This window comes from Lepidochelys kempii, chromosome 8 (genome assembly GCF_965140265.1).
Source record: "Lepidochelys kempii isolate rLepKem1 chromosome 8, rLepKem1.hap2, whole genome shotgun sequence".
NCBI lineage: Eukaryota > Metazoa > Chordata > Testudines > Cheloniidae > Lepidochelys > Lepidochelys kempii.
The window spans coordinates 18,116,403-18,130,012 of record NC_133263.1 but is presented as its reverse complement, the minus strand read 5'-3'; the positions used below and the strand labels follow the sequence as shown (position 1 = coordinate 18,130,012).

Below are 13,610 nucleotides of genomic sequence, written 5' to 3'. Positions count from 1 at the left end.
ATGCTGGAGCTGTTGTTTGTCTTGCTTTGGTTCCAGAAAGTCACAAGGGCTGCTGTGTAGTGTTTTAACTGTTCACGGTTGTAGGGTGTGTGTGTCTCCTATCCTGAAACAAGCCTATATTTAAAGATCCTATCTGATGCGAGGAGGCTGGCACTAACTAGATGACTTGCCTTCATCATGAGCTTTGGTCATGCTTACCACTTCACCTCCCTTATCAGACAGTCTCAGCATTTCTGTTCTGAAGCAACAATAGATAGCAGTTATATAACGAGACCTAGTAACATCCAGCCCAGATTTTTAATTTCCTAGGCCAGTGGTTCTCAACCAGTGGTACATGTACATCAAGTCATCCAGATATTTGCCTAGTTTTACAACAGGCTACATAAAAAGCACTAACGAAGTCAGTACAAACTAAAATTTCATACTAACAATGACTTGTTTATACTGCTCTATATGCTAACTGTACACTGAAATGTAAGTACAATATTTATATTCCAATTGACTTATTTTGTAATTATATGGTAAAAATGAGAAAGTAAGCAATTTTTTCAGTAGTAGTGTGCAGTGACGTTTTTGTATTTTTATGTTTGATTTTGTAAGCAAGTAGTTTTTAAGTGGGGTGGTATGCAAGACAAATCAGACTCCTGAATGTGATACAGTAGTCTGGAAAGTTGAGAGCCACTGGGCCAACGTGCTATGCTCAGAAGTAGATTATTCAGCAACTTCAGTATACAAAAGATATTTCTTTGTTGTTCTTTCCATTAAAGAAAGATTTTCTAATTTACAAACTGAAGCAAATTATTGATAATTTTTAAAGATTCTTGGATATTAAAAAACCATGCATAAAAACAAATTATCAATGAAGCAGAAAGCCACCACCACCTGAAATCTGACCTTGTTAGACATTCAGGGAACACAGCTCTGTTTGTGAAAGGAAGAGAGGGGCTGGAGCCTTAGCTGTGAAAAGGAAGTTCTGTTTTGTTCCCATTAGAAATTTCATACGTAGGAGATGACATCCTGGCCCCTTTTGAAGTCAATGGAAAAAATCCCATTGATTTCACTCTGGCCCCGATTTCACCCATTGTGTGTATTAAATTAAACGTTGGGATTTTGAGTAACTGTGCTTTAATATACAAAGTACATTTTTTTTTCTATGAAGAACTTATCGTACTGTTACTTTGAATGTGTCCAATTTCTGCCTGCTTGTCTCAAACTAGGTCATCAGACTGGAATTCCTGCTGTGAAGCAGAAGAAAAATGGCAGCTTACTGAGTGTGTCCTACAGTTTGCACATTTAAAGAGAAAGTGAAATGTTTACAGCTGTTTCTATGTATTTTTCAAATTCTATGCTAAAATGCATTCTCGCTTTTAAAAGAACGTTCAGCCATACAAATTCTGGAGCTGAGGTTCGCTTCCCCTTCCATCAGTGTCAGTATCTTGCTGTAAAAATAGCCATTTCACTGTCAATTATAACTACTGTACTATAATGTGTGGTGAAATTGTTGCCAGCAAAGAGCTCTAACAGCGAATAGCCTCATCTACTCAGGACTGATGCAACTAGAGTGTGTAGCTTCCCAGTGACCTCTTCATTTACAACCTGGGAGAGTTTTAATCCAAATTTTCCTTCTTTTGACATGACAGGAAAATCTGGAGAAGAAGGGTCCACGTGTTCTTGATCTGGAGCTGGAATTTGATGAACGGGCCGTGCTCATGGAGAATATAGTCTATTTGACAAATTCCTTGGAGGTTCGTGTTCATTTGGAGGCATATTTTATTTGACCTTTATGGAGTAGCTGGAGGCCCAACACTTGCTGAGATTTTAAGCCTAACTAAATTCATTTTTGATTTGGAATGACCATGAACGTTTAATGTTTTTATTAACGCTGACACCTACACTCATACAAAAAGCAGAGTTTGCTCTTATTGAGAGATTCTCTTTGTACAGTGATGACCCCAATGGTAACCCAGCTGTGAAGAATCAGTTCTCTCTGGCATTGTGTCTGACATAAAGTCAGTGGGAAAAGGCTCTTTGCCGGTGAACAGTGGAAGACATCAGATAATATTCTGGCTTCCTCAAAAATTACAGAAAATCAGCATCTTCCATGGTTGGAGCCATAGAGGGCTGTTCCAAGGAATGCCAGTGAGCATAGTCAGAATTCTTATGCTGTTATAGCATCTGATCTTCCCATGGCAACTATATGTCATCAACTATATGTCATCTCCATGCCAGGGCATATAGGGCTAGAATATAGTGCATGCTGCTTTTTTAGTGCATACGGATGCCAGTTTGGGAGTGATTATGCCCTTTCATGTGATGGCCAGAATTCAGCTCAAAGGACAGGGTCATAATAAGGGGAAAGCCTAGGCATAGTTAAAGGAGATAACTTATTTCAGGATTTCTAATCTCATGATATTTAGATTTAAAGCAATTGAATACCTCACTTTATATTCTGTAATATATGAAGTCAGTGATCTTAGCTACATTTTGAATTCAGTCCTCTGAGCAAGATCACCATGCTGGCAATAGTATGCTATCAACTTTTAAGTTTGCTGTTCCTGTTGTTCTTCGTTTTGCCTTTTATCAGTGGGGATTGCCTTCCTCTGTACTTTAGAAACAATTCTACTTCAGTGGCCTGGTATCTCTCATTTTTTCAGTGGGGATGATAGTACTTTTATCTCTTCTTTCCCAATGCACCAAAGCTGGATCATATCGAAGTGAAATTTGCTTCTGAAGCGGACGATAAAATAAAAGAAGATTGCTGTCCTGGAAAACCTTTTTCTGTGTTCAGAATGGAAGTAAGTTATGAAATCCAGAGGCATTGGAAATACAGGGTACATCGTTAACTGATGTAAAAAATAAAATGACTTTCAATTTGAGGATGTGTTCCCATCAAAAAATATATGCACAGGAGGACTTGGTGGCTCAGGGCACTTAGTGACAGGACATGCTGGCTCATGTTAAGCTAAAATTTATAATGACTAAATTGTCGCTATCTTGCTATCCAGGAGCCTGTGATATACGAATTTGTTCTCGATCCCGTTTCCAGTGGATGTGATTGCACATCATAAACATCCATCCCCTTACCTTCACCTTGATCGGTGTTTCTGCTGAAAAAAGCCACAGACTGGATGTGTGTGGAGACTAAACTACCTTTTCATGTCGAAAAGTGGGGCGTCTGGTTCAGGGCCGAAGCACGTTGGCAGGGTAATGTTGGGGTTTCAAGTTGTGTGATCAGTAGAAGAACTCTCCTTCTGTTTTTGATCCAATATGCCTCTCGCAAGCACTGAATTAACTTAAAGAAGTGATGCTTGTTTTGTTCTTTAGATGTAGAATTTAACATGACTGTGATTGTGTCTTATCTTAAGTTTACTTTCAGTAGAACCTCTCTAATTGACACTAACTGGGAGACTCATCACAGGTGACTGAATTTGGAGGAACACCCCCCTGCCCTTTCCCCCACCACACTCACTCACTCACAAGTGCACAAGAATAACACTTGCTAGAGAGGGATGCATGATCTTGTGGCTAAAGCACAGGGTCAAGACTTGGGAGTACAGAGCCCTTGGTTCTATTCCTGGCTCTGTCATGAAAATCCTGTGTGGGCTTGGGCAAGTCTCGCTTCACCTCTCTCTGTCTGTAAAATGGAGTTATTACTCACCCTATCTATTTAGGGTATTACAAAGCTCAGGGTCTAAAGAAATTTGAGCTCCCACATGGAAAGTGCTATTCTTTATTCGATGCATCACAAAATGTGCTGTGATTTTGATTATGATAACTGCAATAATGTACTACTATACTGCATTGCATTTTGTGAAAACAACAAAGGCCTGTAAATTGAGACCTCATTACACCTCTCTGTAGTGAAATCTTTGAGAGGTAGAGCGAGTTATAAGGCGTGGAGCTCAGTGAAGTTCGCTGTAATGCTACTTTGTACCAATCCTTAAGCTAGTTATAATAATTTAATATGGCTATTTGGATATCTTAAAAGCAAAACATTTGAGTGTATTTAAAGAAACAATAAACATTTTTATACATATGCTGTAGTTTATTTTTTTAGGTCTGTGATGGTGCTTGCATCCATCCACTGGTATTCAGTATTTCTGAATAAAAGATTTTCTTGTCCATCTAGAATGCAGTTGGGTGCCGGACACTTCTTTGTTCCCTTGCTGGTTGCATGCTTCCTGTGTGATTCTACCCACAAAAAGCATGATTTTTTACAAATGTGTTTATTTTTAATGTCTTACAGCCCAGCATATCTCTATTTTTGGTGAACCCCCAACCATCTAATGGCCACTTCTCTACAAAAATCGAAGTCAGGCAAGGAGATGGTAGAGATGCAATAATCAGGCGTTTAATGAAGGTGGACAGAGGAATCAAAGGTAAACACTGGTTTGGAAGTACAGATATCACATTTCAACCAGGCAGTCTTCGAACAATTGTGCAGTTTTCTAGAATTCCCAGGAGACATTGGGAAACAGGAGGCAGCTTGGCAGGTTTTCATTATCGACAGGAATCTCTTTCTGAAATTTGGCCTGTTTTAATAATTGCTTAGTAAGAAGCAAAGAGCTCTGTGCTCAGTGAATGTGAATACAGAATAAAGCAGGGTGCATACTCCTTTTGAGGTGTAAAATTACAGAAGCTGAGGCATTATTGACAAGCAAAAGAGTGTGCCTCTGATATGCACCCTTACTAAGCACTGTCTTCCCTCCTGGGTTAGTCCTTTATTCTCCGCCAAAAGAGCCACTTACTCTCTATCAGTGACTTGCACAGTGGATGTGTTCTTGTGCCAGGGATTTCCAAGAGGGGGGTTTAATGGTCCAATAGTCTGCTATATGGAGCTTCTTCTGGGAGGGTGAGGGCATCCTAGGTTAGAGCCCTCTGAAGAGAATTGCCGGATTGCAATTTATTTTCTGTTTAGACATTTTAAATGAATTCATTGAGGAGAAGGTGCCAGATGGACATTTCAAAGCTTTTCTTTATCCTGCAAAGCTTCTCTACACCCCATATCCTTACCAATACCCAATCTACAGACACAATCTTCAGGGAGGGAGCTCTTTGTCATAGAGCATCTCATGCTTAAGCCACTTAGTTAAGACAGTTGACATGAAGGCCAAACAGTGCCAACTACAATATCATGATTTATAATGTGAACACTTGTCCTCTAAGAACCTAGACAGAAGCCATTAGTTCATTTCAAATAGGGACCACTCAAAAATTGCCCAGTGGTCTATCAGTTGCTACTGACCTCTGCTAAATTGGAACCAGTGGCCTAAATGTGAAAGGCTCAATATTCCATTACAAGTCCCCTGAGCCATCCATTCCCTCCCATTTCTTAATACACGACATGCCTTATTTTAGAGTTTTTTAAATTTCAGACTCTATAGTGTTAAAAGAAATAGGGGAAAAGTACCAGCAGAATCTTTCGGAAAGCCCTTAGAGTTCATTGGCAGGAATGAGCTGCAGTGTGAAGGCATTAAGACAAATGCATTTTGTCACCTAGGAGCCAGATTCTGCAGGTAAACTGTTCTGTTCCACCCCCCTTAGAATAGCTTAAGAGGTAGCTGTGTCACATAAACATCAAGAGGGAATATGTAGGTGCTGCAACCTCCTGTAGCAGCTCAGGGTGGTTTTCAACAATGAAAAAGTGGGTCATGGTAAAGTTAAAATGTGTGTTAAACAAATCCAAAAAACCCACCGACTCTATGCCCATCTCAAATTCCCAATGTGCTGTGCTTGTGTGGTTTCCTATTTAGAGAAATTGTCTCCAAAGTAACCTCCACAAACTTTCTCTTGGAGACTTCCAAGGTTGCTGCTGATATTCATGTGATTCAGTGTCTGTTCTTGATTCTTTGCTTTTCACATATATAGCCTTATGACTTTTGTTTGACTCCTGCCTTATGTTGCAATATAGCATCCCCCCATTATAAGTGTTAGAGGGACCGGATGCATAAATGGAATGGAGGAAAGGAAACCCTATGTTCTCCTACCGGCTCTGCCATTGACTTAGTGTATGGCCTTGAGCAAATTCCTTAGCATATTTGAGGTACAGAGAGGCTATCTGTACAATGGGGATAATAGCTATTCCCACTGGTGCTGTAAAGGTTGATTTAATTAATATTTTTATAGTGCCTTGACAATAAAAAGTGCTTTGTAAGTAGCATAATTTCAGAGGTCTTTTGGGCAGCATTTTTTTAGAGATTACTTTTTCCTTTTAATTTTCACTTAAAACAAGTATTTCTCCAGTTTACAGTGATAAATTGATTTGTTTAGCAATTCCTAGTTTCTCCTTACTGACTTACTTACTGGAGAATACTGTGGCCATCAAACACATCGGTGGAAAAATGTTACATTTCAGGCTCCTATGTTGACAGTTTTCTTAAAGGGACAGCAGCTTTCCTTTGCCTGGAGACTTTGCTAATTCCAGAGCCAGACAAGGAAACCTCAAGCAGTGCAGACTGGCAACCAGATATGGAGGGAAAACTGGACTTGGTCTACAGGCTTGTAACACCAAGGCTTCTTCTGTTTCCATGTGATTTAACAGCTTGCATTTGTAGTATCTCAAGAACAAAGAGACCATTTTATATTGATGCACAGGGAAACAGTATTTAAAAAAAAAATTCTCCGAGGAAGAAGTGCAAGGTAATGTGCATGGCAAAGTACAAATAGAAAAGAAAATACATTTTGGACTCATACATACTGTTAACTAGAGTCCTGCAGCTGTTTGAAATGAACAAAAACAATTGAGAGAGTACATCAATGATTCTTCCAGATCTTTGTTGTTTCTAGGAGATATCACTGTTAAGCAAGTACCTGAGGAGTTTCTATCTGATGAATGCTAGTGGTGGGAGAGAGCTTTATTCGACAATTAGTTTCTGGGCTCATTAGTAAAGCTCTTGAGATGCGAAGTACTGTTTGTGGTCTGTAATAGCTGCTGAAAAAGCAGCTAATGTCATTCAGTGCTGAGTTTTAGGAATCGGGTCTCCTGGGTTCTGTTCCCAGTTCTGCTAGCAACTTACTTTGTGACCAAGTTGTATAACCTCTGTGCCCATTGGTAAAATGGTCACAGTACATATCTCGTATGGCTGTTGAGGCTTGATTGGTGTTTATAAAGTGTTGTGCATTTCTTTGAAGAAAGGTGCCTTAGAAGGGCCCATTATTAATTAAAGACCTCCATTCTGGTTAGTATGGGTGAAACACTAACCTGGGTATAGACTCCTGTGACGTGAGAATTGTCAACTCTTTTGTAGAGCTCTCTAAAGTAAAACTAATGCGATTTGATGATCCTGTGCTGGGCCCCCGTCGTGTTCCTGTACTTGGAAAAGAAGATGCAGAGAAAACTCCCATTTTAGAGCAAGCTGTCTTCCACCTAGACCTGGCTGAGAAACGGGTTTGCATAACCGAGAACGGGCTGACAGCGGATATCGGCGACACAATTGTCTATCTAATTCATTAAATTGTGGACTACACCAGCTTGATCCTGGGTTAATATGATATTTTAAAACTCCAGAGTGGCTTTGAAAACATCTGTAATGGACCAAGATAACTGTCATTTCTTAAAAGAAATCTTTTGTTGCACGGCCCCAAAATCTTTTAAATATAGGTATAATAAACATTTTCTGCCTTCCCCTTGGCTTTTCTTGAAAGAAATAATTTTCCCAAATGCTGAGACAGCAAATTTACCTTTTTCAAGAGCTCCTCAGCTTTTTGGTATTTGACAAATCTTTACATGGTATTATTCTTATCTGCTAGATACTGATTTCTGTACATAGAAGGTGATCAGATCTCTTATGGATAGATTGATAAAAATAATAGAAAGCGGAAAAATTGCATTTACTTTCATTGTCTGATGACTCTTTCAAAGATTGGGTGGAGCTTTAAGCACAGTGCAATGGATTTTTATATGGACCTGTAGCTCAGAAGGAATTGCATAGTGAGGACCCCTCAACGAAAGCATACATGGAAGTTTCCTCAGTGAATATAAAATATAATAGGTAAGTATTGATACTAAGAATTGAGATGTACCTCAAGCAAGATGCTGTTAGTTAAGGTCTTGCACTTTATTCTGTTCTTAAAATTGTTTATAGAACTGTTTTTAAGTGGAGAGATGAAGTGTCCTTTTCCTAAACAGTTTCAGTTTGAACAATCCTGGCTTTTGGTAATCCAGGAATACCAAATTGTTTTTTAAAAATGAGCTGTTCTAACATAAGGCACCAACAGTACTATAAAGTATGTTCAGCTCATCTAGAGAAAAGGGTCTATGTTAGACTTGAGGATCCACACAAACTGCTTTAGAAATCTTACACATACAAAATTTGCCTGTGCAGATTTGTATTTAAATAAAGGTCACTGGTGGCAGGCAGAGATAGGATAGTTTGTTCTATACAATCAGTCTTTGACTGAGTTTCACAACTTCTGATACTGCACTTGTCTTAGCATCTTACCAAAGGAAGATCAAATTTATAATGGGGGTGAAAATAAAGGGGATAGTGTATTAGTCTAAGACAATCATCATGAGAGTTAAATATTGCCATGTCGTTTTTTTTCCTTGTCTCCCGGTTCATTGTCCCATCTTATGATGTGTATTTTTAATGTACATGATGTCCCCTCTCACCATGGCAGTGTGCATTTACAAATGAAATTAGCCGTACATTATTTGCCTCTGTAGAGAGAACTAAAGCAATATACCAATAAACCTCAACCAATATAAACAAACGTTCCTTTGCCACTAATCCTTCCAAGCCCCACCAAGCAAATGTTTGAGAAATGGGCCTTGTATTGATCCCTAAAGATTCACCCTCACACCACTGCGGGAAATAAGTTCCATAGCTGAGGGCCACCCACTGAGCATGCCTGGCCCGCAGGGATTGTTAACTTGAAGCTGGCTACCACTGCAGAATTCAAGGAGAGAGGCTCTACTTCAGCTGTACTAGGCTTTATGGGGCAAAGCCTTGCACTGAACCCGGGAGCCAATACCATTGTTTTAGAATGGGTGCTATTTGTTTCCTCCATTTATCACCAGCTGATGTAGCAGCGGGGAGTAACTAATGATCTCAGCTATCATAGATGAATTCTATAGCTCCCCTCTTTACAAGTCAGCAGGGGGGAATGAGTCCAACTTGTAAGGTCACAGGCCAAAGAGCCTCTAGAACCTCAGTCAGCGAGACTGGTCAAAGCTACCCTAGATTCTATGTTCATCTCCATGTCCCAGTCTCTGTGTTGTAAATCTTATCTTGGAAAATCCCTCATGGTATGAAGATCAGATGGTTTCCAAGTGGAGGTAGCCAGGGTCAACTGCTCAGAACTAGAGCTGTGCAAATAATTGAGCGGTTTTTTGGGGTTCTCTGACAGTTCTGAAAAAAATTCATTTCAGGTTGATCCAAAATGAAAAATTTTTAGTGAAAAGTTGAAGAAAACCTTTTGTTTTGGGTCAAAAGAAATGTTTTGTTCGATCCGCAACAAAATGTTTCATTTCAATGTTGAGCATTTTTTTACTTTAAAAAACCCCAACCCATTTTTAATTGAAAAATCAAATTGTTTTTGTTTCAAAGAGGTTGAAACAAGATGTTCTGATTTCCCACCCCCCCCATCCCCTTCAAATTGTTTAAAGGCTCTTTCAACCAAATCAGTTTGGCACAATCGACAGGAATTCACGAAAGGTTGACCCAAATTTTTCATTTTTTTGCAACAGAAAATGGCTGAGAAACGTCACTCGGCTGTACTTGGCACCATTCTTCTGGACATGACCGAGCATGTGAAGAAATGTGGGCTTTACTGCTGCTGTGCCAGAGGTCTTCAAGAACTCACATAGAAAAAATCTGAAGTATTTTAAAATAAATAATAATCCAAGCCATTTCTATTTCCTTTCCAATATCCTGTCCAAAAACCTGGGCAGAGTGGCAGCCGCCATCTTTTTCAATAACTTATTAACCAATGTGGAAAAGGGGATTGAGGGTAGGGTGACCAGATGTCCCGATTTTTATAGGGACAGTCCTAATATTTGGGGCTTTTTTCTTATATGGGCGCCTATTACGCTCCACCCCCGTCCCGATTTTTCTCACTGTCTATTTGGTCACCCTAGCTGAGGGTGAAAGACACTGGTCCTTCTCTCACCTTTTTCTTTGTGCTTTGATTTGTTTCTCTTCAGGAAACCAGGCTGCCTCCTAACGCCTCTTTAACTAGGGCTTGTCAGTAAGAAAATGAACTATTTTAACTGTGCAATTACAGTGCCTGCTGAATGCTTGTCATCACAGCAGTAGGAACCTGCTCTGAAGCTTATATATGCTGGAGAGGGAATTACAGCAACCAGGGCACAAAGTTATAAATATCCAGCGAGACTTGCATACCAAACCCCCTATGTTTGTGTAAGTATATAAAACACTGACAATAAGACTCGGATTTTTTTGGCCAACCAAGGAAATAAATACTCAGAAGACTCCATGCTTTTGATGGAGTTATACTCAGGAAAAAGAAATAGGTGTGTTCATAAAAGTGGGTAGGATCAAAGTAGTAATAAGTATGTGCTGTATATTGTAGGCACAGGTATGTAAATACGTATGTAAACTGACTGAATAAGGTCCAATGACCCCTTCATCAGCAAATCTGAGGTTGTCTACACCATCCCCATCCTCCTCAATCTTCTCTGCTGCTTTTGACACGATCACTTTTCCTCTTCTTGACATTGTGACCTCACTGAGTTTGAGATCCTCTCCTCTCCTGGTCTCCTACCTCTCTACCTGTTTGTTCAAGGTTTGGTGGCTTAGGGCAGTATATATAGCAGAGTGCTGCTGGTAGAGAGTAGTACAAATCAGAGAGTGAGGGAAACGAGATAAGGAGCCTTAAAAGGTAAAAAGATTGGGAATAACAAACGGTGAGGAAGCCAAGGACAATGAAAACAGATCTAGTTGACCAGTGAGATTATGTTGGGCCTTATGCGGCTGAGACATGAAACCCACTTCTCGCACCCTCAATAGCTCAGGCTCTCACTTTGCTTTTATTCTGCCTGCCTTCTCAGTTGCCTTCTCTCATAAGTGTCTCGCTGTGCTAATCTCCAGCATCACCTATAACCTATAGTTAGACAAACAATGCAGTAAACATGACTAACTAGGTCTGGCTATTTAGTTACAATCAAGCAGGAAAAACTTTCATGCCATCTACTCAGACCGACAGTGCATGATTTCATCCTCTTTTTGTCATGCCCTAGCATCATGTCAGTCCCTCTGTGAGCTTCCATTAATAGCCCCTGTCTCCATGTGTTAGCAATGATCATTTCCCCCCACCCCCCATTTATAATGTCTTGGTCAGCTCAAGGTGTTAAGTCTTGATTGCCATTGTGCTCTTTGCTGCTTCTGTTAGCTCAAGACTCATAGATTCATAGATATTAAGGTCAGAAGGGACCATTATGATCATCTAGTCCGACCTCCTGCACAATGCAGGCCACAGACTCAGTACACCTTGCATTGTCAGGGTACAGTCTTTGCTTTACATTCATTATCCTCATGAAATACAGTCTTTAATTCATGGCTTCCTAATTTCACACAGGTGTATATTGAACACTGCAATGGGCTTTTTATACATTTCAAAGAATTCTTCTGAGTCTATGAAAAGGGCTCTTGAATAAACAGACTTTGCACATCACAACCAATTTGGTGTTTTGCAGGAGTTACCTCTGACACTGGATCTTTTTCAAAAGATCTCCATACACCCATTCTCCTCTCCGATGTCTCTGTGAATACATCCCACTTTAGGAGAACCTTTGTAGGATGTTAATGCTTCCTCCTACTCTTCAGGTTTTTCAGGCTCAATTGTCGGATAAAATCACTTTTTTAGACTCAGAATTATTTTTTCTTACCTATTTATAGCAAATAGTTTATAGCAGATTGTCAGGGCTCTGAATGTCACAACTTGTTTGACTTTCCTTAAGCAGCTTTGGGTCTGATACTGAAAATTGAGATTTTAATGAACAGAGAAGGAATGAAGCACAATTAAGTATTTCCAGATGTGCCCCCATGGTCCCAGTTCATAACACTGACACCAACTTCAAGTCAGAATGCTAAAGGTTTAGGTGCTACCCCAGGAATGGGGTGATATACTAAAGCTGACCCTTCTGTGCTGTTCCTATAGGTTGTTGTTACATTACAAGTCTCCTCCTTTGGAATAAGGCCTAAAACCTTTCCACCAGCTCTGGAGGATATCCAGGTGGAAGTAACGAATGGGTGCTGCTGCAAATAACTACAGATGTTATAGGCAACAACCCCCAAAAAGCCCAGCTGAGTTTCAGGCTAGAGTGTAGAATGGAGATGATCAAAAAAGTTTTCTTAAACAGATGCTTTCCTTGTCTAGAATCACCCTGGCTGGCTCCAGAAATTGGAAACCAAGCAAGCCAATAAATAAATAATCCTGAAGCAGTGTGGACTGACAACCAGATAAGCAGGGCAGACTGGATTTGATCCAAAACCTTCTAACAGCAAAGGTTGCTTCTTGACCCTCGTCATTTAACAGCTTGTGTTTGTATTAAAGCTTATTGCAAGAACAAAGAAGATTTTAGACTGATATTGCACATTGAAATAATGTTTTGATTTGCTTTTTAAAGAAGGCCTCTAGGAGGAAAATCTTGTACTTTTCATTGTGAAGCAAAAAACGAAGACAAATATGCTTCACATTTGCTCAAGGTTCCTGCAGTCCAGACAAACTAAACTGATTATTCTTCCTAGACTTGTTTTGTTTGTTTGTTTCCAGGAGATGTCACTGTTATGAAGCTATGTATGCAATTTCTGTCTGATAAAAACTAATGACTATATAAAGAGATTTGTTAGTATTAGATTCTCCATGTTAGTAGCAAAACTCTGTGCCTTCTTCATAGCCTTACTGGAAAAAGTTTGGTTAGGTAAGCTTTAACAGGGAATTGCTTTTAAAAAACACTGATGAGCAATTTTTTGCTCATGCTAATGTATAGTGTTGTCCAGTGGTATAGAGCAGAATAACGATCAAGGCTCTGCTACTTACTTGCTATGTGGCCTTGGGCAAATTTCCTTAATTCCTCTGTGCCTCAGTTTCCCTATCTTTATCAATAGTATTAAAATACCTTCCTTTCTCTCAGGAGTTTTGTGAGGCTTCATTAATGTTTCTAAAACTTTGAGATCCCCTGAAAAGTTCTATAAACATGCAAATTATTATGGCTGCATTACTTAAAGCCATCACAGATTGGATGACATGCCAAATTGTGCATAGATTTCAGCAATCTAAAAATAAACTCAAAACTGAAAATAGATTTCCTCTTTTGCTGTAGTCCTCTTCAAAATGACACAAATGTGGCTTGATTCCCCCCATCAGGTGCCCATCTTATAAGATTCAAGGAAAACTCCAATATCAACAATCTTTTACATGGGTCCTGCCAAAAACTAAATTAACATAACCGGGGGCAGTGTGGGAGGCCTTCTCTAATGGAGGCAAGAAACCAACCCTTCCTATGTGAACTGTGGGCCTGTAATGTGAATACTTTGGCCAATTTATGTCTGATAAAAGTTAGTGACAAGATAAAGGGATTTGTTAATGTGTTAGATTTCCCCGTTTTATTCGCAAAACTTTGGGATGACTTTGCCTTACAGGGAGAA

General features: G+C 39.6%; 1 protein-coding gene across 6 annotated transcripts in view; it reads left to right on the top strand.

Annotated features, from left to right (window-relative positions):
• Positions 1 to 13,610, top strand: part of LARS1 (leucyl-tRNA synthetase 1) — a 117,610-nt gene that overhangs the window by 43,189 nt on the left and 60,811 nt on the right. For 2 of the 6 annotated variants that reach the window (XM_073355722.1, XM_073355723.1), the window contains exons 29-31: positions 1,641 to 1,745; positions 2,700 to 2,795; positions 4,247 to 4,379. In XM_073355722.1, coding sequence (XP_073211823.1) covers positions 1,641 to 1,745; positions 2,700 to 2,795; positions 4,247 to 4,379 — 334 coding nt within the window. Of the gene's footprint in view, positions 1 to 1,640; positions 1,746 to 2,699; positions 2,796 to 3,005; positions 3,205 to 4,246; positions 4,380 to 7,247; positions 8,713 to 9,688; positions 10,362 to 12,339; positions 12,621 to 13,610 lie in introns of those variants that run through there. The other 4 variants (XR_012160238.1, XR_012160239.1, XR_012160240.1 and 1 more) reach the window with 4 other exon arrangements.